The sequence below is a fragment of the Misgurnus anguillicaudatus genome, chromosome 1, assembly GCF_027580225.2.
Source record: "Misgurnus anguillicaudatus chromosome 1, ASM2758022v2, whole genome shotgun sequence".
NCBI classification, from domain to species: Eukaryota; Metazoa; Chordata; class Actinopteri; order Cypriniformes; family Cobitidae; genus Misgurnus; species Misgurnus anguillicaudatus.
This window is the reverse complement of record NC_073337.2, coordinates 22,248,449-22,272,552: the sequence shown is the minus strand read 5'-3', so window position 1 is coordinate 22,272,552 and position 24,104 is coordinate 22,248,449. Positions and strand designations below refer to the sequence as shown.

Genomic DNA, 24,104 nt, shown 5'->3' with positions numbered 1-24,104 from the left:
ATTTTTATGAGGCTTAATTACACAGAATACACATTAATAATAAATTAATGTATTTTATAAAATGTCATAAAAATGTTTGAGAACCACTGTTATAGCTGATAACCATTACTATTATTTTTGTGAAATTTTGTGAACATTTTAATTTACATTAGGAAGAGACTTTCAGATAAATAAATAAACATTATGCCATTTGATTTAAAAAAAACTTTGGATTACAATTATCCAAATAATTAAACATAATTTAAAGAAAACGCATTTTGTTGTCCGTTAAACTGTATGAAGCACAATTATTACCAGTGTTGGGGGTAACCCATTACAAGTAACGCACATTACGTAATAATATTACTTTTCTGAAGTAACGAGTAAAGAAACGCATTATGTACACATTAATATTTGAGTTACTTTTTTTAAAAAAAGCGAGTTACTTTTTAGTTTAATTAATTCAATTTAAAAATAAAATAATGTACTGAATTAAACTGAACATATTAACGTAGAATTAATTGAGTCAGAAACGGAGATGCAGGCCAGAGCCTGACATTTTTGTGATTAAAAAAAAAAACCTGCAAGGCCTGAAAGAGATAAAGCCTCAGCTAAGTAAGAAAAAGTAACGCAAAAGTAACAAAAGCATTACTTTCCATGAAAAGTAACTAAGTAACGCAAATTAGTTACTTTTTTTGGTGAGTAACTTAATATTGTAATGCATTACTTTTAAAAGTAACTTTCCCCAACACTAAATTACTCAAGATCAACAATTTAATAAAATGTGACACCGTCTGTCAAATCATAAATAAAGGCTTATAATCTAAAATTGTACGAGATTAGAAGCATCAAAGTTTGATTTCAATCATTGATTTTACATTAACTTTAAACTTTGACATGACCTTAAAGTAGGATGATTTAATGTAGAAAACCAAAAAAATGACTTTAGTTGGGTTTACAAATGCTCATGCCATCTCACAGACACACACACACTTCTCCATACCAGGATATGACCTCAGCGTGTGAGCTGTAGTTCGCACGAGGGACCAACCGATGAAATAAAACTCTTGTCAGTCGTTTCTGTTCAATTACTCCCACCGTGGCCCCTGGTTGTGTGTGTGCCTAAGCGTGACATATGGCCCCTGTCGGAGTGTACCCTTCCTCTGCCTGTGTGTAAGACGACGATATGGTCTGTGTCCGGTCCACTGCATCAAGACCGCTTTATTTTCTTTTTGAATTGTGTTTTATTACAAGGTCAGCTTCTGTCAATCAAAATTGCTAGACCGGCCATGTGAGAGTGACACACACACACACACTCAAAGTCCAGCCACCCCATCGCCAAACAGGAAGTGACAGCACAATGGGTCTCGATCGCCCAGGGGCTCACGTATGCACGCAGCGAGAACAGTGGATGAAGAGGTGGCTGATCTTAAAAGTGGGGAAGACGCAAAGGAATTTAAATGTCAACCTTACACAAAAACACAAGCAGAGGTGCTGAATGCATGGGGGAGGGTCTGTCTGTGAGGGATTTGATAGGACTCTTGACTCATACGTCTTTTTGAACTCTGAAAGCTGCTCCACTTTCACTCGCTCTCCTACCTAATCCTTAAAGAGGAGTCTTAGGCCAGCTCTAATTCTTATGAAATGTGTGTGTGTGCGAGTGTGTGTATAAATGCGACCAAGGCAAGAAAATACACTCTCCCAGGAGTCAACCACAAGTGTCCAATTAACCTAAAATAAACCAATAAATTTTTTTTTTTAAAAACTAGATAATTTACTCACCACCATGTCATCCAAAATGTTGATGTCTTTCTTTGTTCAGTCGGGAAGAAATTGTGTTTTTTAAGGAAAACATTCCAGGATTTTTCTCATTTTAATGGACCCCAACACGTAACAGTTTTAATGCAGTTTAAAATTGCAGTATTAAAGGACTCCAAACGATCCCAAACGAGGCATAAGGGCTAAATAATTGTCATTGTCATTTAAAAAAAATATATGCACAATCTCTGGTTCTGTGACGCGCCAGCGCGACCTCACGTAATACATCACCACGTCAAGAGGTCACGGATGACGTATGCGAAACTACACCCCAGTGTTTACATGTGTGGAGAAAGAGGACCGTTCCGACGTTGTTGTATGTGGAATGATACTAATTAATGTCTTTGTGTCAGTTTATTGTTTAAATGGTCCGCAAATGTGCGTTTCATATATGTAACACCTTTCTACGTCATTACGCAATTACGTGAGGTCCCGCTGGCTCGTCTCACAGCAGGAGGAGGAAGAGAAATTGTGGTTTAAAAGTGCATATTTTTATTTTTCGCTAGATAAGACCCTTATGCCTTGTTTGCGATCATTTAGAGTCCTTTGAAACTCCGTTGAAACTGCAATTTTAAACTGCACTAAAACTGTAACATCCATTAAAGTCCATTAAAATTAGAAAAATCCTGGAATGTTTTCATCAAAAAAAAAAAATCTTCTTGACTGAACAAAGATAAAAATCAACATTTTGGATGACATGGTGGTGAGTAAATTATCTGAATTTTAAATTTAATTCATTAAGTAATATAATTTTAGGTAAAAACTAAAAATCACTGTAGCGTAAATCACACTTTAGGAACACATGTGATCAACATGACAACATGTTTTACATCACTTCAACTCATCAAAATAAGTTAACCAGTTATATATTTTTTATATAAATTACAGCAACTTATACAGAACAGTTAAAATGTTAAAAAGCCAATAATGAATTTGATTATACCTTCCCAATATAAGAAAAAATACAGTCAAGTAGGTACTTAAGTCAGGCCTGTCACTGTTGTGTCCTCAAAAAATATGTGCATGACACTTCTACTGTTATTAATTTCAGTGCCGTCCGATCCAGCAGGTCAAATGTAAAAGTTAAATGTAAAAGTGTACTGGCACGTGTGTACAGTATATGCAGGGTGATGGGAGAAGACAGATTGGCATTTGCGCTTTAACTCGCAAGGCTGATTGGAGAGCATTAGCGTTGGTGACACATGTTTTAACAAAGCCAACCCCCCTCCATTCTTACTAAGTCCCTTCCCTGAGCGCTGAAAGATGGGCCGTTGTCGGCGCTATCCTTCGGAGTGGATCTGTGGGTCTTTAAACATCTCTTGCTCTCCCATAATCCCCTGCTTTTCTCAGATTATGAGCTTCTTCCCCCATCTTGCTTTGTTGTGGAAATGGAAGTAGTTCAGAGATCCTTTAAGCTATATTGTCATTTTGGTCACCGCTGGCTATTGTGCTATTATTTTGATTTGCGCGTCTCGCACATTTCGGCGTCAATTTTTTTTATTGTCGTCAGGCTGTGAAGCTCTGCAGGATTTTGATTAGCGCGCCAGACGGGATTGAACTTCGATACGACTGAAGACGCTGCCAAAATATCTCCTCAATTAGCGCTAAACCTAGTGTTTACAAAATCCCAAATAGAATTCCAAATAAAATTCCATTGTTCCATAAATCGTTTTCGGAATTGCTTAATTATTTTTTCGGATTGTCGAACATGTGATGTTAAAATAGCAATGCGGGTTTGAAGTTCTCTGGGAAGCTTCGAGTCAAAATAACATTCCAAATTAAGCGATACGCTGGGAATATTATGTAAGCTTATTACGGTCTGATGCAAACAGGGTGAGCTGTAAAGCATCAAATCCAGCCTGGCTATCTATTAACAGTGCCACTGACCTCAACATTCCCAAACAATGGCACCAGATTAGTATCTGAAAGGAATGCGAGGCGCTTGTGACCGCGTATACACACATACTCCTCCGTGTCCCTGTCAACAAAATAAATTGCTCGGGTTTGGAACTACAAATGGAAAAATATGTACTACTACTCGCTGCTGATAAAAGGTATTAAATACAGTTTTTCTTGCCTCTCTCTCTCTCTTGTTCTCCTGTGTGCCGCAGTAATCTGGTGCAATATGGTCCAACATCTGCCTCTACATATGATGGCTGACCTCCTCCATTGACCCACTTTATACCTCTTCAGTGTTGCTGCTCGCAGCTCGTACCTTTCCCTTCATCAGCTTCCTTTCTTCTCAAACCTCGCTCACCTCTTTCATCACTATGTATCCACATATTTAACACAGTCTGTTCACGTTTCGTGTGCTGTAGGTGTTTGATTTTAGTGAATTGTGAAACTGGTTATATGAATCTGCGGTGAACTATGGTCGCAGTGATGGTGGTTTCGTGGACTGGTTTAAAGACCACATCGGTGGTTTTAGTGAGTAATGGCAGACACTTTGAAGTCAGTGACCTCCATTGCAGACTCATACCCACACAAACTCGGTTTAATGGACGCTGTGTAGATGAGGAGGTGAGGAATCTACTCTGTCTGCGAGCCGCAGGTGTCTGTGTAATTTAAGACCGCTGGGCATATTCACTAAATGCAAGCATTGTGCTTTACATTGTGTCACTTTGAAAGTAACATCTCTTAGCAAAAGGTTTTCATAGCGCAACTATATGTGGATACTACATTTGGATCTTTTTTCATTTGAGCTATTTTATACATAGTAGGGAGTGGGGGCGAAAGTAACATTTTTCAGAAAAACTTATTTTAAAAAAATAATGTTATAGACAGAGATATATATTTGCTGTGGTCTATCAATACCAGGTGGAATTTTGTAAAAATGTAAAACAACTTCAGTATAATTTCACTTTAGACATAAGTAGTGAATTGTTACTTTTTACAAGATAGATTTTTTTTTACACTTGTTTTTATCAAATATACGTGACTATGACCTCATTAATATGTAACTGCAAACATATTTTGTAATTTATCTTTGTAAAAAATAATGAAATTACATTTTCATTTTAAATTTCAGTTTTATCAAATGTTTCAAAAGCAACCAACAGTACGAACTTACATTTTTGAGAATAAAACTTTTTTTAACAGTTTGAACACTATGTAAGTGAAATTAAATAAAAAAATAGAATAATATAAATTTTCAACATATACAACAGTATTAGCAGCGGGACAAAAGTAACAAGTGTTACTTTCGTCCTAACAGGATCTCCTCACATTTAAACCCGATTTACTTTTATTTTGAAAAACTCAGAGAAGTGAGAAGTGAAACTTTAGGATGTGTTAGGTCACTAAATAAACTGTAGATTGATCAGTACTTTAACACATAAAACCAGAAACATAACGCGTTATAAGAAAAAAATGACCGCTTTAAGAATTTACCTATCATGGTTGAAAACACCTTTTTGGATCTACACGCGGAAAACGGTGTAGAAATAACGCGATAATTGCCAGCTTTGTCAGGGGTTGTGTGCCTAAGATGCTGTCATAGTTTGGAATGCAAATGTTATCAGGGCTCGGAGAAAATCGCTTTGTTACTTTCATCCCGCGTTACTTTTGCCCCCATTCACCCATACATACTACCTATAGCTTAAATTAAAAAAGATCCAACAGAGAGTGGAAATGTGTTGAAGAAAGGCTGTGAGGGGAGCATTTTGAGACATTGCAAGCCAAATTAGAATCCGCATTCCCTGCATTAGCACCATGGCCTGACATGTCAGAGCAACCAACTGCTAAGCCAGGGTTTTTTTAACTTTATAATGCCAAGGACCCCTCAAATGTGATGAACCCTTAAAATATGTATTTTTATGTATAATGAATATACAGTTTGCTACGCTTAGACTAATGCTGGACGTATAAACCTCTAGATATACAAATCAAACTAAAAAGATTCAAAGGAAATATGTATGTAGCAGGTAGGGCTGGGCAAAAAATTGATTTTTCGATTAATAGATTTTTTTTAAACGTGGTCGATTCAAAATCGATTCTCAAAGGCCACGAATCGATATTTGAAAAAATGAAATAACCTGATCCTGTTTGATCAAGGACTGCGACTGTTCTGACTTTTTTCAGCATATCTTTTTTTATCTTGCATCAAAATTGTATTTTATTTAACATAATTGGATGCATTTGAAAATTAGAGATGGGTTCTGTTATAATGTTCCCAAGTGTACCTAAAAAAAAAAAGAGTTTAATATACAGGTTTGTGGCTCTTAATTTCTTTTTATTAATTACCCACTTGTAAACTTGTTCACTGTTCTTTTTTTATAAATATAGTAATTGTATTAAATCTGTATTCAGTGAGTCGAATCGAGCATAAAAATAGATCCGAGAATCAGAATCGAAAAGAGAATTGATTTGATAGCTTGTGAATCGAAATCGAATCGATCTGGAACATCTGAATCGATACCCAGCCCTAGCAGCAGGAATTAAAAAATAAACAACTTATTTAAAATAATAATACTTTTTTTGGGGGGGACCCCTAGAACCTCCTGAAGCTCCCTCAGGATCCCCAGACCTTAGTTAAGCTATAGTTCGGTCTATTAATTCTATCACTTATTGTAGGGCATGTTTGTCTTTGTATTTTGAGCAAACTCATTAAAATATCAGAAGTATTGATATTGGTCCCTAAGAGTGCCCAAGTGATATTTCAGTAAATATACTCATTGTATTGGTGAGTTTGAAAATGAGACCTGCACAGAGGGATTCTCCTAGAGGAAATCCAGCAAACTAAGACATCTGTATTTAGTTTAGCTCGAGTAAATCATTTTCTTTGTGACAAAGCCCTAATCTGTGTGCGTTGCACGGGAGATTTTAGGATAGATAGAGAGAACAGTGGCATCGGATTTTGTTGTTTTTCTTTTTCTCCAGTTGCTTTTAGCGAAATCCAATTGTGGCTGACAAAGCTGTTCAATCAGGGATTTTCGAATCTCGACATGAAGGAACATATGGAGGCGCGATCTGAAGCAGATAAAATCAGACAAGACAAGATTTTCATTGTAATCTAGCCATAGAGAGTACACAGACAGCAAATGTTACATAGAAAAATATCCGGTTTATTAGTTTTATTTTATTTTTTTAAGGGCCACCTGCAAAATCCACCTGTTCTTGCATGAGTGCATATGTGTGAAGTGATGTCTATGACATATGTTTGATCTGTGATACAGATGTGTATTTATATGCATCTCTATATCTGTAGCTCTATTAATATTCACTCTTAATGTGCAGTTGTGTTTGGTTAATGGTGGCATGGTGAGTTTGGCCTCTTAGTCTGGCTCTTTAATGCTTAAGGGAGGTAACAGTGAGGAAGGACCATGCCTGGGGTCCCTATGGGCCATGGGGTTAATGCATCTCAAATAGCTGGGCTCTTAACCTGGCGACCATGTTTACAGCTCATGCATATTTGGCCTGCAAGTAAGTAAAAGGTGCACACAAACATGGTAGCAGATGTGTGTCTTTTTATCTTCATCAGGAGATTTATTGCATACTAAGAGGCAGAGAGGGAGGCGCATGTTTACTGCTGCGTAGATTCTCAACCAGCACAGTGAGGCCGAAATAGGGTTCGACTCCATTCAGCCAGCCCATAATATCTTTTTGTGTTTGCTCTCGGTTCAGTGTCCCTCTGTGTTCTGTCCCCCTTAAAAAACTGTTTCTATGGTACCCTTCTTTCCACAGTGAACAATATCAGCACCCTGGAGCAAGCAGCGCCACATTCTCTTTTTGGGCTCCGGCCCCTCACAAAGGGCCTATTTCTATGGCAACTTGCAGTTGGCATGAGGAAAAGAGTTGGGGAGAACAGTGGGCATTGTTGTTCTCTATCGGGACCACAAAACAAAAAAGGCAGGGAAAAAACGATTTTGTACGAGAGGTTGGGAAAAATGCGGTACAAAGACACACACAAGAAACAAAGAAATGCCCGCACACAAAAGCTGGACATTACCTGCAGCTGAAGAGGACCGAGACCGGGCGTCGCTGCGGCGGCAGCTGCCATAGTAGTAGGGATCAGCTGCAGAGGGTAAGGGTCACCTGAGAAAAAGAGCATTATGGGTATTGTCAGAAGTTAATAAAAAACATCACTTTTTCACACCCAACCGAATACAAAAAAGCCTGTTTGTCCATCCCCATCCCCCTTTCCTCTCATCCTCTCATCTCTTCAGTCGGTAAAGACCGCCATTGTCTCGTTCACCCCTCCGCTCTAATGAAAGCCTGATTGTGTGGCTGTGGCTCTAATACCCCGAGCACAATAGTGGTTGAAGGCTGAGGCATGATAAGGAGAGGACGGTAATTAACGAGGTAACATCAGCGGCCCGTCTCCTCCAAGAGCCTCGCCGTTGGAGAGATGAATCAGAACGCCAGGAGTGAATAGGGAGAGTTATTAGCGTCCACCTGCAGATACAGGCTTTGTAATTACATGAGAGGGAGGTAAAGGTCAGTGCAGTTCAGGTAGACGAGGCAGAAGGGGGGGGGGGTGCAGTTATCAGAGTCACGCCGAAGAGGCCCGTGACATGAGCGACTGCATGTGTGCCCTCAAATCTGTTTTTTGAGGTCAGGGTGCGACGAACAATGGAATGATGCTGATTGCGAAAGGGAGGAGAGGTTGGAGCGCCTTGAGGAAGAACAGAGAGGAGAGGATGGGTCTGCTTAGCGTCCAGATAGACGTCTTTGAAATATATGAGATAAAGATGACACCATAACTCAGTAATTCTTAAAGAATGTTTTTGTTATGTTATTTAAAGGCACTATTATTGCATGCTTTGCTGCCTGTGATGTCCCACAATCCTGTGCATGCAGTCGCTATCTGATGGAGGAGCTGAATGTACACTGGAGTCCTATTATATGTGTCTGAAGTACACTTGAATTTGCTTCCAATTGTCAGACATGATGCCTGCCTGAAATCCTAAAAATGCTGCCTGTGAAGTCACTGACTGACTGGGTAGTTTCGTACATATGTGCGGACTTGAGTATCTATCTGTCTGTTGAGGAAGTCGAACCTTGTCTAAGTAAGCAATAAACCAGACGCTCCTATCAGCCTATCCAAAACATTTTTTCCCATACACTGCCTCCCTCCCATCCTCAAAAACACTCAGCCGCCGGGTTAGAAATTGCCCTGGACTCGGTTCAAGGATGTATTCTGGGGACAGTGTGTTTTGTCTTTTTTTTTCTCCCAGTCCCTAAACAAATACAAGTATTCCAGCTATTTTATGTCTCTCCTGGGTACAGCTGTAACAAAAGAGCAAAACTAAAGAAAGCAAACATGTTGCTGTTGGCCGGATCACAGCATCTTCAGTCTGACTGGAAGAGCTTCGTGTCCTGGCTCCGTGGAGCAATGGGTGGGAACCAGCATCCCCTCGGTCCAGACCCTGCGACCGGAGGGATTTCATCCCCTTTTTTTCTCGCTCTGGTTTTAAGGGGTTCAAAATGACGGCTTTGTCCCCTGTGAGCAAAAACTGTAATGGTAACTAAATGACATGCGTAATTGAAATTTTGGGCAGTCTTAGATGGTGCTGCTGGCTGTAATTAAAATACTGTAGAGGGTGTATTGTTGGGTGGGGAGGCGGGTGGCCGTGAGGAGAAGAAGGAAGGGGGACTTGTTTGGGAAACTGTGAAGCGCAGTGGGCGGAGCTGGAATTGCGGACGGTTCATCTCACAAGGGACTTGTACGTTCGCGAGCGTGCACGAGTGTGTATCTGCATGTGTGTGCGTACGCGTACAGTTGGAGAGGAGTCGGAGGCGTGTGCGAGGCGTATTGGATGCGTGTTCTGGCGGCCGCCCGTGTTAATATGAAGAAACCTGGGGCAGGTCACTCAACCCCCCCGTGAGAGCGCGAGCGTTCTGCTGCTGCGCTGCTGGCACTTGCCGCCTCGTTTCTCGCGGTAAACAACACATTGCTTCACAGTTGGACTGCTACGGCCAAAAACACAAACCCCAGAGGAAGTTTTCTTTTTTCCCTGTTCCTACTTTTGAACAAGAAACGCAGAGAGACAAAAGCGAGCGAGTTTGTCTGGTCTGAGAGTCTGTCGTGCGCGGATGATGACGGGCATCGGTCATGTTGGCTGATCTTAATAACACACCAGACAGGAGGGAGACGCTGCCCAATGTTGGGTTGAAGACTCCGCTTTCGGCAATCTGGTTTAAAATCTCTAGTGTGAACAATGAACTGGACCGACGTCTTTCATATTTTAACTCACCAGTTCAAAGCTACCAGACTTAAAAATGAGTCTTAGTACTGGTAGAGACAGAGAGAAATGTTGTGATGATACTCACTGCAACCCGGTTTGTAGTTGAACCCTGGAGGAAGTAGAAATCCCTGTTGGGCCGCAGCGGCTGCAAGAGTTCTCTGATCTGGAGGAAACACTGGTATCATCAACGGAGGCAACTGACCCTGGACCTGCTGGAGAAAGAGAGAGAAAAGAAGTATGATGTAGGTCACAAATAATAAAGTCTAGCCATAACAGGTCCAATATAACGATTTTTGATTGACTCAAGTCATCTTGGCGATTTTTTATTGGTCCTCTAGGAAACAAGATTGGGTTTAAAAGGTATCAGATTGATATAATGAGGTACTAAAAAGTAGGCCTTACTCAGTCAATATTAATGATATCAATTATTCCATAACAAGTCCACACATTTGCAAGTTTATAACTTGTGAAGTACAAATGCACGTAAACACACAGTGTTGTCCAGCACCTGTCCCCGAGGATAAATAAAAGAGGAGGGGCATCTTTTGGGACAGTTGGTCCCTTTGATTACTGTCATGGATTCTGTCATGTAAAGAAGCTTCCTCACACTCTGGCAACAGCTGGCCTTCATTTCAGCAGAGCGCCATGCTCGGCATCTCGCCATGCCACTTCACAAGGTTTCCAGGATTAAAGAAGTGAGGAAAGAAAAAACCCAAGCCAGAGACTTTGGCAACGTGTGCGTCTTGAGACACACAGGCCCAAAAAAGAGGACAGATGGTTCTACTGACAAGAAAACACAAAGCCTTCGATATAAGTGACTTCTCTTAAGAAAAAAAGGAGGTGGACGAGAACAGGAAAGGAGTTTTATCACTAAAGCTAAACAGAGGCAAAAAATTAGCTTTGTCTCCCTTCTATCGTTTTCTCTCCCGCCAGCTTGTCTGAGTGTTTTGGTATTCTCACCACACAGCAATCATTCCTTCATTCCGGTTTACCGCAAACGGCAGGCTTCCAGTTCCCAGATCAGAAGGAAGTGCCGTTTTATTGTTGCGTTTCGACAAGGCCCCCCACGGGCCGGTGCGGATCTGACTACCAGTCCTAATTGGACATATGCTCCTCTGGTTCTGCCTGCGTCTCTTCGCTGCGAGCTAAGGTTCTGCGGTCACAGCGGCGCTCGTAAACGCACGCTAGTCAGCGCACACACGTGTGTCTGTGTTCTCCGGTGGTTTGGAGCGAGGAGTGTTTTAGTGGCAAATTACAAGCAGGCGCTCTTCCCTTACATGCGCAGACGTGTAAGCGAGCGTGTGTGGGTGCATGCAAAATTAAAGGCTCGTGGATGTCGTCAAAGAGCTCGAACCGTCATGCTGCTCTCTATTCAATCGACATTGTAAATAGCATTACCCACGCAAAGTAGGTGAAGCTGATATTGACGTTTTTAGGGCAGTTAATGCATTCTGATGTAGAGAGAGCGTAAATCACAAATTTAAGCTGAACAATAGGAGAGAGAAACTTTTTTTCTTGCTTTCGATTGAGATTGTTGGATTCGGTTGAGGCCATCGAAAGAATTTCGGTTAACCAACATGGAAGCTAGTTTTAACAGTGTTTATGTTTTCAACACAATAACTTTTTCATTCCTAACTACGCATTCGGCAGCATCATTCGGAAAGTTTAGGACAATAGTGTCGAGATGCAAGCCTAATAAAACTCCCAAATCTGCCAACAGCTGGATGTTGAATTCCTGGCTCCTTTCTCTCTGGATGGAAGACCAGCTTACATGAAAAGCATTAAAAACTGTGAGAAAGTCAGCAGATAATTGGCTGCGGTACTGTACTGTACTGTACTTCTCTGAATCTGAAAAAAATTACGACACTTTTGGTGGACAGATCAGACAAAAATGTACAAGCCCACGAAAGAACTGAGACATCTAAAGGCTCCACAAATCACTGCCGAACTTTTGCACCTAAACAAACATAACGCATAAGCTACTATTTATTACAACGTAAAACCGCCTGTAAATACAACCAGCACCTTCAAAATAACTGTAGCGAGTTAAAAAAAGATAAAGTAAGAGCAGAGCTAACTTTGTAACTATTATAGTTGACGAAAGAGGGGAGAGAGAAAGTGAAGAAGACCAAGAAATAGAAAAAATGGCAAGAAAAGAACTAAAAGGGAAAAAGTGGAAAGTTGGCACCAAACTGAGTCAGAGCCCCTCGCCAGGCGGCACAGCTTGAACCTAAAGCTTTTTGAACATAATGAAGATGTGCAGATAATTAACATATGCAGTGTGAACAGGTTTGCTGGCACGGAGGAGAGAGAAACTCTAAGGTAGAGCTATTATTAGGGAGTAATTTGCTCTAAGAAGTAAATGAGTGAAACAATAGCTGCCAGCATTGACAATATGGCACACATCTGAGAACCCGTGCAAGAACGTTGGTTAAGAACGAATCCTACCGCAGAAATCTGTTACCAGCCATATGCTCCGGCAATTAAAGGCGGGCCTCTGTGACCTCGCGCTGAAGAGGGGACATGCAGCCATATAACTAATAATTAATTTGCGCCTGGAAAGCAGTGTAGCACATGTATACTGTACTCACAGACCGACACTTAATATTAGCCCCGAGGACGCGCGCATAGGCCATTAACTTTTACGGAGTGACGGAAACGACTTCCAGTCTGGTGCAGGCGTCAGTGTGACAGTAAAGTCCCTAAAGAATATGAGCATTATTATGGACATGCACATGTCGGTCCACTTTTGTTTACGTCAATCTACTTCCTGTCTCTTTGTATGAAGCATCTCGGCTGATTATGCAACTGGTTAAACATTGAGGGCAAAAAGAGGAAGCTGTCAATGTTGTTATCACTCTCATGTGAATATGTGACCATAGGCATGTTCAGGCTACAATGGTCTCCTAGCCTGGTCAGCTTAAACCAGTTTAGACCTAAAAACTAGCTACGGCTGTCATTTTTCAACAGTGTTATCAGGACCCTTGTAGAGTAAGTGAGAAAATAGGTAGAGGCGGAGTTTAAGGTCACACGACTTTACTACCTTCATCCCTGATGCTTGATCTCTTCCAGACCAATGTGCCATTTTCAAACCTCGGCAAAACAACACCACTCTTTCCCATAGCAGACGCACATCCATTTTCTCACTCGTGTCCTTCTTTTTTTCTTCTCTCATTTTTTTCCAGCGAACTGTCTTTTTCCGTGAGCCAAGGGCAACTTTGGCTGATTAGCGGCTAATGAAATTGAGTGGCGAGCCTGTGTCTGCACAGCCAGCCTTTTATTAGGCCCCCATTAGGTGTGAGTGCAGGAGGTGCGTCAGCCGCCCGCTGTAGGTGGGCATAACGCAGCGCCCATCTGCTCCTCTGCCTGTGTGTCCTTCCTCAAATAGCTCCCATTAGCTGCCAACCACCGGGCTGAGAGAAGCCTTCCCCACACACTCAAAACACACGCATACTCGGGTACACACCAGGTTGTTATATGCTGCTCAGGGCCAGTCGCTTAGGTAACACACAGTTGTTCTGTGGTCAGACAGGAGCTTGGAAATGGACATGTATAGCACTTTGTATCAGCTTATCACTCTCGTTTCTGCTTCTTTGGCACTGTGGAGTTTTTTCTGTTTTAGTAAATTTCCTCTATTGATCTATCTGCCTCCCTCAACTCCTTGTAGATCCTGAGTCTCAAAGCTTTGGATACAAATAGTAGTTGAGTTAATGTCTGTCTGGCGATGTCTTTCCCCCCACTCTCTCCTACACTGTAAGAAATTCCTTGTTGCACTTACAATTAGCTTAAGTTATTTCAACTTTACTTTTACAATTTATAGTCAAGAAAGTTGAAATTAATTGTAAATTCAAGTTGATGAAACTTAAAGGGGACATTTCATGAATATCAGACTTTTTCCATGTTTAAGTGCTATAATTGGTATCAAATTAGAAAATGTGAAAAAAATCAACCCAGTAACTTAGTTTTGGTAAACCATTCTCTGCAAACATGTGGAAAAAAATAGGTCATTGAAATTTGGCTACCCTTGTGATGTCAGAAGGGGATAATACCGCCCCTTAATCAGCACTATCCAACCACGGCACTGCAATTTAGTGCCAATTTTGCCACCCAAAACTGGCACATTTTTGCTCACACCTACAAAAGGCAATTTTAACATGCTATAATAAACTATCTGTGGGGTATTTTGAGCTAAAATTTCACATACATACTCTGGGTACACCAAATACAGGGCTCCAGACTAACTTTTTTCACTAGGAGCACAGTGGCCACCAACTGAAAATTTTAGGGGCACAACCAAAAAATTTAGGGGTACATACCGTAAATCAACATGCTAACCAAATATTCACATTTCTACTAAGTAATACACTGTATTACTAATAAATACATTGATGATAGATGCAGAAAGTACAAAGTGCTGTTTTAAATTCAGTGTCACATCGCAAAAAAAGGTCAACTTTACTGGTTGCACAAGTGCGACTGGATGTAAAATTCAGTGGCCCACTCTCCAATTTTGGTGGCAAAATGCTACCATTTGGTGGCAGTCTGGAGCCCTGAAATATTTATTTTAAATCTTAAAAAAGTCTTGTAAAATGTCCCCTTTAAAAATGTAAGTGCAACAAGGACTAAAAACTTGCACTTAAATATTTAAGTTTTAGCAACTTTAATTGATGAAAATAGCTGGGTTGTTTTTAAGCCCAATCATTGGGTTTAAACTAACCTATTCTGAGTTGTTTCAACCCTTGCTTGGGTAAAATATGGACATTTTCTAGATTAATTAACCCAACGATTGGGTTTGTCTATATTTTATCCAACTGGGGTTTAAAAATTCACTGTAAAAAGTGGGAAAAAAAGTTGGATCAATAACACCAAAAAAATTTAATTGGTTTAATTCAACTTACTGTATGTGTTAAAGTGAACAATTTTATTTGAAACAACTTACATTTTTTAGGTGTTACCAACTTCAGTAATTTTTAAGTTGATCCCACATTTCACTTTTTACAGTGAAATGTGATTATAGCGTTTTTAAGAGTGTTAGATGAAATCCACACTTTAGTTAGAAAATCAGACACAGAAATGTTTATTTATTATCCATTGCTTGGCGGAAAATGTAAAAAACATTTTCTTTACTGTCCATTTTTAATTAAAAAATTTTTATAGTTCAACAACTAGTGTAAATTTGCGGCAGGACTATCATTTTATGGTCAACCAATGGAAAATTGGAGGAGTTAAGTAAACCTGTTTTCCCTAAAGAACACTTCAATGCCTCCTGAGATATTTATGGTAATCGAATACAAGTCATCATATCAATAGGTAACACGTGTTGGGGTGGAACCCCCACCCCTCGAATTCCCAGTCATCTGCAGTTCAAGACAAAGCCCAGTTCACACAACCTGTGCGGCCACTTCATGCAGGAAAAACACCAATTACGTTCATTTAGGTGTAATGAGACAAATTAAACAATTACACAGCCAATTGGGTTAGTCGCTCCCGTGCACAAGACCTGGTCTAACACTGATTAGCTAACGCTCCTGTTGACGGTTATTCTTTTCCCCTCATCTCCCCGCAATCCCTCTCGTTCCGTGGGAAAATGGATTTACAGTGTTGAGGAATCACTGACGCTCGGCAAATGAGTCTGATTGAGTTAGGGAGCGTTCATGCTGTGTTTGACATCGATAAGCTACTGCCGTGCAAGCTCTTTATTAGGTTACCTTGCAGAAATGTAGGTTGACTCTAATACATGTTTTATAAGCCTGCATCAGTTGTCTCACTGTATCTGAAGAATTAAACTAGTTAGTTAGCTAGAACACTCCTTAAAAACTCCTTTTGTGCTAAATGTTTGACGTTTGTGTCACATTATCCAGCAAACGGCTCCACGTGGGAGGTCTGGCTGCCCGTGCTAACCGAGGAGTCTTACCACGGACCCCGTAGCTTACCGACACGACAAGCGGAAATTTTCTGACACTAGCGCAAAGTCCCGCTGAGTCGGTGGTTGTGTGTTGAAAGGAGGCGGCTAATGAGAAAATAGCACACAGACAATGTGTGTTAGTGTACGATGGAGCTCAGAAGGAGGTTGTAGCAGTGGGCATCTCCCAGCCATAGCGCCAACAGCCTCACCATTACGCCTCTTGTTAAGTGTGGAAATGCATTACACGTTCAGTGCATTTCATCCTGCGCACCGGCATACGTCTGCACGCCTTAAGCTTCTCGGCAGGTGTGTTCTTTTCATCCGAAGGAACCTCTCTTCCCGGTTGGATAGCCGTGAGGGGCCCCGCGAGCGGTCCCGAGTGAAGACACAGCTTTATTAAGCATAAAAGCGAGTGTACGTACGTTACCCCATGAGACTGAAGAAGTGGCTTCATACTGAGAGGTATAAGTGTGATAATTGTAAGCGGATTTTTGTTTTTACGAGAGAAGTAACTTTGACCTCTTCACTTGAAGAGTTTCGTGGATTTCTTAAGAAGTTCAAATTCTCTTAACGGGCTGTATAAGATGTAAACGTGTGAATACACATTTATGTTACTGTAATGTGAATGATAATAAACTAGTTATTTAATTTGTTTAAAAATTTAACTGATTTCATCCATGTGGAATTGTTAAAAGGGGTCTCTGTATGACAGGTGGTTGGAGGGGAGGGTATGTTTAAAAAGTTTTACATTTTTTAATAACATACCTTAATGAATTCACAATAAAATTTCATTAAAAGAGCCAACGCTATCTCATGGCAATTGGTACAAATTTTACGAGGTGGCAAATTCGTAATATGTGCACGACCATTTTTTTACAACTTGGCCTTCACTCCTCAGGGTTCCCACACCTTAGTCAACTTCAAATTCAAGGACCTTTCAAGGATTGTTCAGGTCCAATACCCTCAAATTCAAGGACTAAATTTGGGGACACATTTCAAGTGAGAGCAAGGTTACATCGTGTTGCATTTTAAGATATATTGTCTCAGTTCCCTTTCGAGGGAACTCGTGCTGCGTGACACTTTGGCGACGCCTCCAGTGGTAAGTGCGTCTGAATGTGTTTATCAAATTTAACCAATGGTGAGGCTTAACGACAAAGACAGGGTGACACGGGGGCCAGGAAGTATATCGCTATCTGAAATATTGCCAAAGACGGCGTTACAGGGACACAGGAAGTATGACGGGGAGACGCAGCGTATCGTTCCCTTCTCAGGGAACAACAGTTACATACGTAACCCGAGATGTTTTCATGTGTCAAACACAACTATGCAAAAAAGCATTCATACAGAAGATAAAAGCATTTAAAGCGAACAGTTTGGCATGCGTGCTTAAAAGGCAAGAAATTTTATGATACACAGGGAATTATATCGATTTTTTTCCAGAAAAACTTGGGCATAAAATAGATTCAAGCACTTTGACCTGTATCTATGTATGTATATTTTCAAAAACTTCCCAGGGCCTTGAATTATTTCCCCCAGATTCACAAACTTTCAAGGATTTAAAGGACCCGTGGGAACCCTGGCTCCTGTGATGTTGGGGTTAGGGGCGTGTTTATGATCGTACGTTTTTGGATGATTAACTTCATGCAAATTAATACAAATTAGCCAACTCGTAAAATATGTACGAATTCTCGTGAGATCAGCATTGCGTTGATAAACATTCATGTCATCAATGCACCGGATAAAGCATGTACTTAAGGAATAAAAGTTACTGTAAATGACTTCAGTAGCTTATTTTTATACGCCGAACATACTCTAAAAGTTCAGGAGTGCTATAATTGTCTCTGACGCAAGTATGTTAGCAACCCGTGTGTTAGACGTAAGTTAAATGCATGTTTCCAGGAGGTGATTTGGGTCTAATATATGATTGGCCCGTAACGGGGCTCTCCTCCTCTCGCCCCCCTCCCTCGCCTCCTCCGTGTTGACTGTGAGAAACTATTGTTCCACTGGACTGAATGGCGATGTGCTTGTTAAGGAAAAGGTTGCAAAGTCATGGGAAAAAGAAGCTTTGTTTCTGTGAGCGACGGACGGGGCCGGAGAAACCCAAGCGGACGTGTTTTGGAGACTGACGCACACACAGCTGCTACCAACAAACACACACAAATACACATACAAACATGCGCCGATGAAGAATTTGGAATAGACACAGATATGTCTCACATTCAGTCGTGCAGTAGGACCGTGCATACACAAACAAACACAGCTGCAACACACACACATTCACAGACTCCGAAAATGGGCAAGGGTCCATTGGACGAGAGAGGTCTGTCTGTGTCTGTGTGAATGGTCTCAGTGTGATGTGGCTTCCTGGAGAAGTCCCCTATCAAGGCTAAGTCTCATTTTATCAACCAAATTAAACTCATCTCATCACCCCTCTCGCACACAAAGCCTTTATTCGCTTCACACCTGCAAACACAAAGCGGGCCAGTGTATCTCCTCTCTATCGATCAGTCAGCTGGAAGAAACCAAGCAAAATGCTTCTGTCTGTCGCTGTTAATTTCCACAAGCTCCTGTACCAGATTTGGGTTATTACCTACAAAGGATTTATTCAATATGATTTAATCATTAAAGGAAAAGTTCAACTTAAAACGAAAATTCTGTCATAATTTACTCATCCTCATGTTGTTCTAAACCTGTATGAATTATTTAGATATTTTGAGAAATGATGGTAAACAAACAGCAGATAGTGACTATTCACTTCCATAGTAGAGAAAATAAATATTTTGGAAGTATTGTGATAAATGATGAAGAAAATATTTTGATAAATGACAGTAAGCACACAGTTGACGGTACTCATTAAATTCCATCATATTTTTTTATTCCTACTATGGAATGGTCACTATCTGCTGTGTGTTTACGATCATTTCTCAAAATAGCTTCTTTTTTGTTCATCAGAAAAAAGAAATTCATGCAGGTTTAGAACAACATGAGGAGTAAATGATGACATTTCATTTTCATTTAAAGGTGAACTATCCCTTTAATTAAAATATGCATATGACTAAATACTGTAGCTCTGTTTTATTTTATTTATAGCTCTGGTAATTGCCTACATTACCTATATTACAAAAAAACTATATTTGAAGAGTTCAGATGGAAAACCCTCTAAGTGTGAATGCGCCCGAAAGTTTTTGACTGCTCTAGAAAAGCACTGCAGATTTGGATGCAGGACATCAGGGCTATTCTTCTGCGATTGGTTGAGGGGGGTTGATTGCTGATTGGTGGACTCGAACGTTTGATTGTCATGAAACCCCACTGTCATGGTGACACATTGTTCGCATTGTGACATCACAAAGGACAAAAATGTAAACATGCGGGCGCTTATTTATCTACAGCGAGCGGACGCGCACATATATAAAAAGACTCACCTGGATCTGTTGCTGCAGGAGGTTGATTTTGTGTTGCTGCTGCAGAAGTTGCTGCTGTTGTCGTGCAATCTGCGGTGAGAACAAATATGTCAACCCATGTGTCAAAAACGTAACCCTTTCTGACATGTTTAGAGAGCACATTATTTGTGTGTTTGTGTAAATGTCCCCACAAAGATAGTAATACCAGCAGGCCCGGCACCAGGATGGCATAATGTAGGGGGCATTTTAATCCCTTTGGGGGGGGGGGGCTCCACACTATACGTTATTTTTCTGCTCCTTTTCATTTACTTTTTCATTTATTTATTATGGCTACCTTTATTACTGCCTGTATTTCATTTGCGTGCTAAAGCCATTCGCCTGAAATTAGGTACAGTAGTTGCCTTCATTGGATGAATTCAGTTATACACCTTATTAAGGAAATCTTTACATCAAAGTATATGACTGAATTAAATTTTTAAAGAAAACTGGGGGGGGGGGGGCACAAATTCGTTCTGGGGGGCATGCACCCCTTTGCCCTCCGTAGCGCCAGGACTGAATACCAGTCATTTTTTGGCCTTGTGGGGATATTTTTAGTCCCCTTGAGGAAACAAGCTTATAAATCATATACAATGATGTTTTTTGAAAAACTTAAATAGCGGAAAGTTAAGTTTAGGGTTTGTTTTAGGGCATTAATTTTAAACCAGGGGCGTGAGATGGTGCCAGGGGCACCAGTTTTATAGAAACTGGAGGGGGGCAGGTTTTTTTTACCAAAAAGTTTGAGAACCTCTAAAATAGGGGAAGGGATATAAAGTTACAGTATAAAATTCATCACGTCTACGGATTGTCCAGAGATGTAATGTCTCTAAAAAATGAAAATCTGTGTGTGTGTGTATAAACAGTGTTTTTAAAGCTCCTGGGTGTGTTTTGAGTTTCAAATACATTTACCAAAAAGTGGCTCCCAGTCCTGGAGCATTGTGAGTATGTAAGCATATGTATTATTACAGATGTTTTCTCTTGTAAAGCTGAGCTCCCCAGAAGCTACAACACACAACAAAGCTAAGACGCAGTCTTCTGTATGCAAACACCTTAAGTGCTGGAGGGGACCTGAACGCTCCACATACACACACGCGCACACGCACACGCACGCACACACACACACACACACACACACACACACACACACACACACACACACACACGCATGCGCACTTCAATGAAATAGGGGGATGGAATGAACAGAAGGTTTCTTTGTGAATGTGATTTAAGGAGAATGCAACTATGTTGATACACACCCTTACCTCTCCTACACACACACACACACACACACACACACACACACACACACACACATAAACTGTTCATTGTTTTACACAATTTAATCATTCATCACAGTTAGGGTTCTAAGTAGGTGTTATGTCACTTGTTTCAAGTGTCAGGTAATTTGTATGTCCACACTTCAAGCATCATAATCAATGTTTAACACATGGCTACAGACAGCAGCATTTTAATACGAATAGGAGGAGCTTTCCAGCACCACATGACCAACTTAAAAATCAAGCTTGTGCCATTATAAAACACGTATCTGTCATCCAAAAGTGGAGGATGAATGTGTTTTATGTGCATAATTGATACATGACTCACACATAATCACATTCGAGCTGAATATGTATCGCTGACCTGGTCCTGTTGCTGTTTTGCCAGCTCCATTTGCTGGCGCTGCTTTTCGATCTGCGAAGCGGCCAGTTTCTTCTGCTCCTCATGGGCGGCCAATAGCTGCTCTCGGAGGCTGCTGAGCTGCGTAATCATTCCCATCAGCTGCCGCTCCTTGTCCGCCAGGCTATCCGGGGTGCCTGCAGGGGTTAAAGGGCACGGGTCAGAGTTCAAATGGCCGGTGGAGGAAGAAGTCTTGCGCCCAGATGTGCCCTGTCGCCGTGTTTACCTTGCCGTCGCTATACGTTTAGCGTGAGCCGACCTTTGACCCCGGCTGAAGCTAGAATCGCTCTTGACATACGAGCCGGCTCGGAGCAGACGGCAGGAGGGGAAGACTAAATCACTCGACAGGATGTTGTCGTACCGCGGTATTGCCCTAGACTACCACCAATCAAACGCTGTGCGTGTGCGCCGAGCTCCTAAAACTCTCGAATGGCGTAATGCGCACATGTCTGTTAATAAGTTCATGTGTGTGCAATTGTGCGTCTGAGATCATATATCTATGCTAAAGACACACACACACACAGTAAGAGAGACACACATCTACGCCGCCCCACAATCCCCCATTGTTCTCTGCCCCTACCTTCAGAGGGGCCACATTCCTCACCAGAGAAAAACAGATGATGAAGAAAGCGAGAGAAAGAAAGGAGTCATAGCAGCTGACCTGACCTATTGCCCTAGTAGGAAGGTGAGACTGGGTTCCATTTGTAACCCCTTCACAACCACACACACACAAACAAAGACTCAACAATGCACAAAAAGGCAACTGTCACAGGCGGCCAGTTGGAAAAATAAACCTGGCTTCTCCTTAACAGCTCCCAGACCGGGCATTCACGAGAGGGTGTGCAACCGAGCCGGCCCGGGAAAAGGGACGGCCTTGTGTGAAAAGTGACGAAAAGGTTTGATCAAAGGGAGCTTTCTTTCTTTCCCGAGACTCTCGCAGTCATCTAGATGATCAGATTTTTGGGGATATTTTTGGCCGACCAGTCATTGACTCTAAAATAAGCAGTTTGGTCCTTCCGTAGATGTCTGACATGTACTCTGTATGACATGAGGTAAATGAACTCCCGACACAATATACCTTTGGTGCCCTAAGACTAAAGTAGACAGGAGGCGTTTACAAACACACCTCATCAATCACAACCGGCTTTTTACCTCGGCTACTGAAAGTTCAGCTTTGGATCAATAAGTGGTTTCCTCTCTTTCCAAACATCCTAAGGCTGCTTTTACTGCCCTGCCTCATGTCACAAACCGCGGTAATTAACCAATTTGTAACAATGTAATACCTGTCAAGCAGCTCTCACTGCTAATTAATGACTGGGCTTAAAAGATAAATCCCTAAAGCAGCACAGTACCGCGTTACATGAGAGAGCGAGAGAGCCTGAGGCTCTTATTTGTTCATTACCACTTCTTTAACCCTTTACTTTTCTTTTTTATTTTGTCTCTTTTGCTCTGTGATCTTCCCTCATGTGGTCAACACTGATTTCTCTTTACTGTACTATAGGTTAATAATGTGCATTAATGCCGGATACGGAACGGTTACGGTCACGAATGTTGGTTGGTCAATACAGCATTCTAGGTAAAAATGGGATTGGTACCAGTCATCTACAATGTTCCTGTAGCTCAATTACCATAGCATTGAGTTACCATCTCAAGGGTTTTTTCCCTCCTAGGACTTTTCCCCCAGGGTTTTTCTCCTAGGGGGGTTTTTCAACCCTTGGGGAGTCAGCTGACATTGGCTTAACTTAGCATTCTCTTAAATACGTTACATTATTACTACGCTCGCTAGTACGGTTTAATCTTAGCCGCTGTATTCTGCTGCTTATGTTTACGATTTTTCTTTTTTCCCTCTGCATCTACTAATGTAAAGCTGCTTTGAAACAATTACCGTATTTTCCGGACTATAAGTCGCTCCGGAGTATAAGTCGCACCAATCAAAAATGCGTCAGTCAGACGAAATAACATATATGAGTCGCAGTGGACTAAACATGGCATTTATTTATAAAATTATTTCACAAAATCCGCCCCGAAGAACACACATTTCATTTGGAGAGGCAAGTTATTCAACTAAACAATAGCACACAGAACAGCAGGCTGAATAGATATTTGTACGTTATTGTAACATTATCAGTTATTTACACGATAAACAATAGCATACAGAACATACCTGCAAGGCTGAAGAGGATAAATTAACCGAACAAGCCACAGAGCAATATGTTCGCGGACTCGTCATTCAACATCACTGAATCCACTGTATTGCATATAGCAGACTCTCGCGGCTGTAGACGTTAATGGTCTCTCTTGCCTCATAAATCTCAAAATTAATTCATACAGACTTACAAGGCGCTCCTGAGAATAAGAAGCAGCACCAGCCAAAATATGAATAAAAGCGACTTATAGTCTGGAAAATACGGTAAACAATTGCGAAAAGCGCTATATAAATACAATTGAATTGAACTGAGTTAGCAGCGCAAAATGTGATAGGTTCGATCCCAGGGAACAGACATACTGGCAAAAGTATGTACTGGCTTGTAATGCACTGTAAGTCACTTTGGACAGACACCAAATATTAGGTACTATGATTGGCTAGTTTTCTGGGGTTGTCTCATTTTTGGCCATGTAGATTTTGTCAGAAATTGTCAGGCCACCTATTTCACTTAAAGGTGCACTGTGGGACTTTTAAAAGGAATCTTTTGACAGAAATGCAATATAATATACATAACTATATTATTAGTGGTGTATAAAAACCTTACAAAATGAACTGTATTGTTTTTATTATCTTAGAAAGAGCAACACTGTCGCCATTTCTAAGGTAGCCCTAAATGGACAAACTGTTATATAGATCACGTTTTGTTACTACCATGATGCTGTGTTTGTCCTGTGGTGGCTACCGTAGCTTCACTATGCGTTTCGAAAGGAAGGAGTGAGCTGTGGACCACTAGTTGCAATTTACAGTCTCACCATTAGATGGCGCTAAACGTCCCACATTGCACCTTTCATTTAAAGCTCCTTCACTTGCTTACATTTATGCATACAATTTTGATCGTAAAGCGTCCACACACACTGTGAGGGGACAGCATCGAGGACCCTCTCCAAACGCTAGTC

The 24,104-nt window shown here is 41.1% G+C and overlaps 1 protein-coding gene across 12 annotated transcripts in view; it reads right to left on the bottom strand.

Annotated features, from left to right (window-relative positions):
* sox5 (SRY-box transcription factor 5) overlaps positions 1–24,104 on the bottom strand; it is a 283,238-nt gene that overhangs the window by 23,913 nt on the left and 235,221 nt on the right. For 10 of the 12 annotated variants that reach the window (XM_055190505.2, XM_073868214.1, XM_073868215.1 and 7 more), the window contains 4 exons: positions 20,967–21,139; positions 19,311–19,379; positions 10,069–10,195; positions 7,745–7,830 (listed from right to left, as the gene is read on the bottom strand). In XM_055190505.2, coding sequence (XP_055046480.2) covers positions 7,745–7,830; positions 10,069–10,195; positions 19,311–19,379; positions 20,967–21,139 — 455 coding nt within the window. The remainder of the gene's footprint in view (positions 1–7,744; positions 7,831–10,068; positions 10,196–19,310; positions 19,380–20,966; positions 21,140–24,104) is intronic. The other 2 variants (XM_055190515.2, XM_055190504.2) reach the window with 1 other exon arrangement.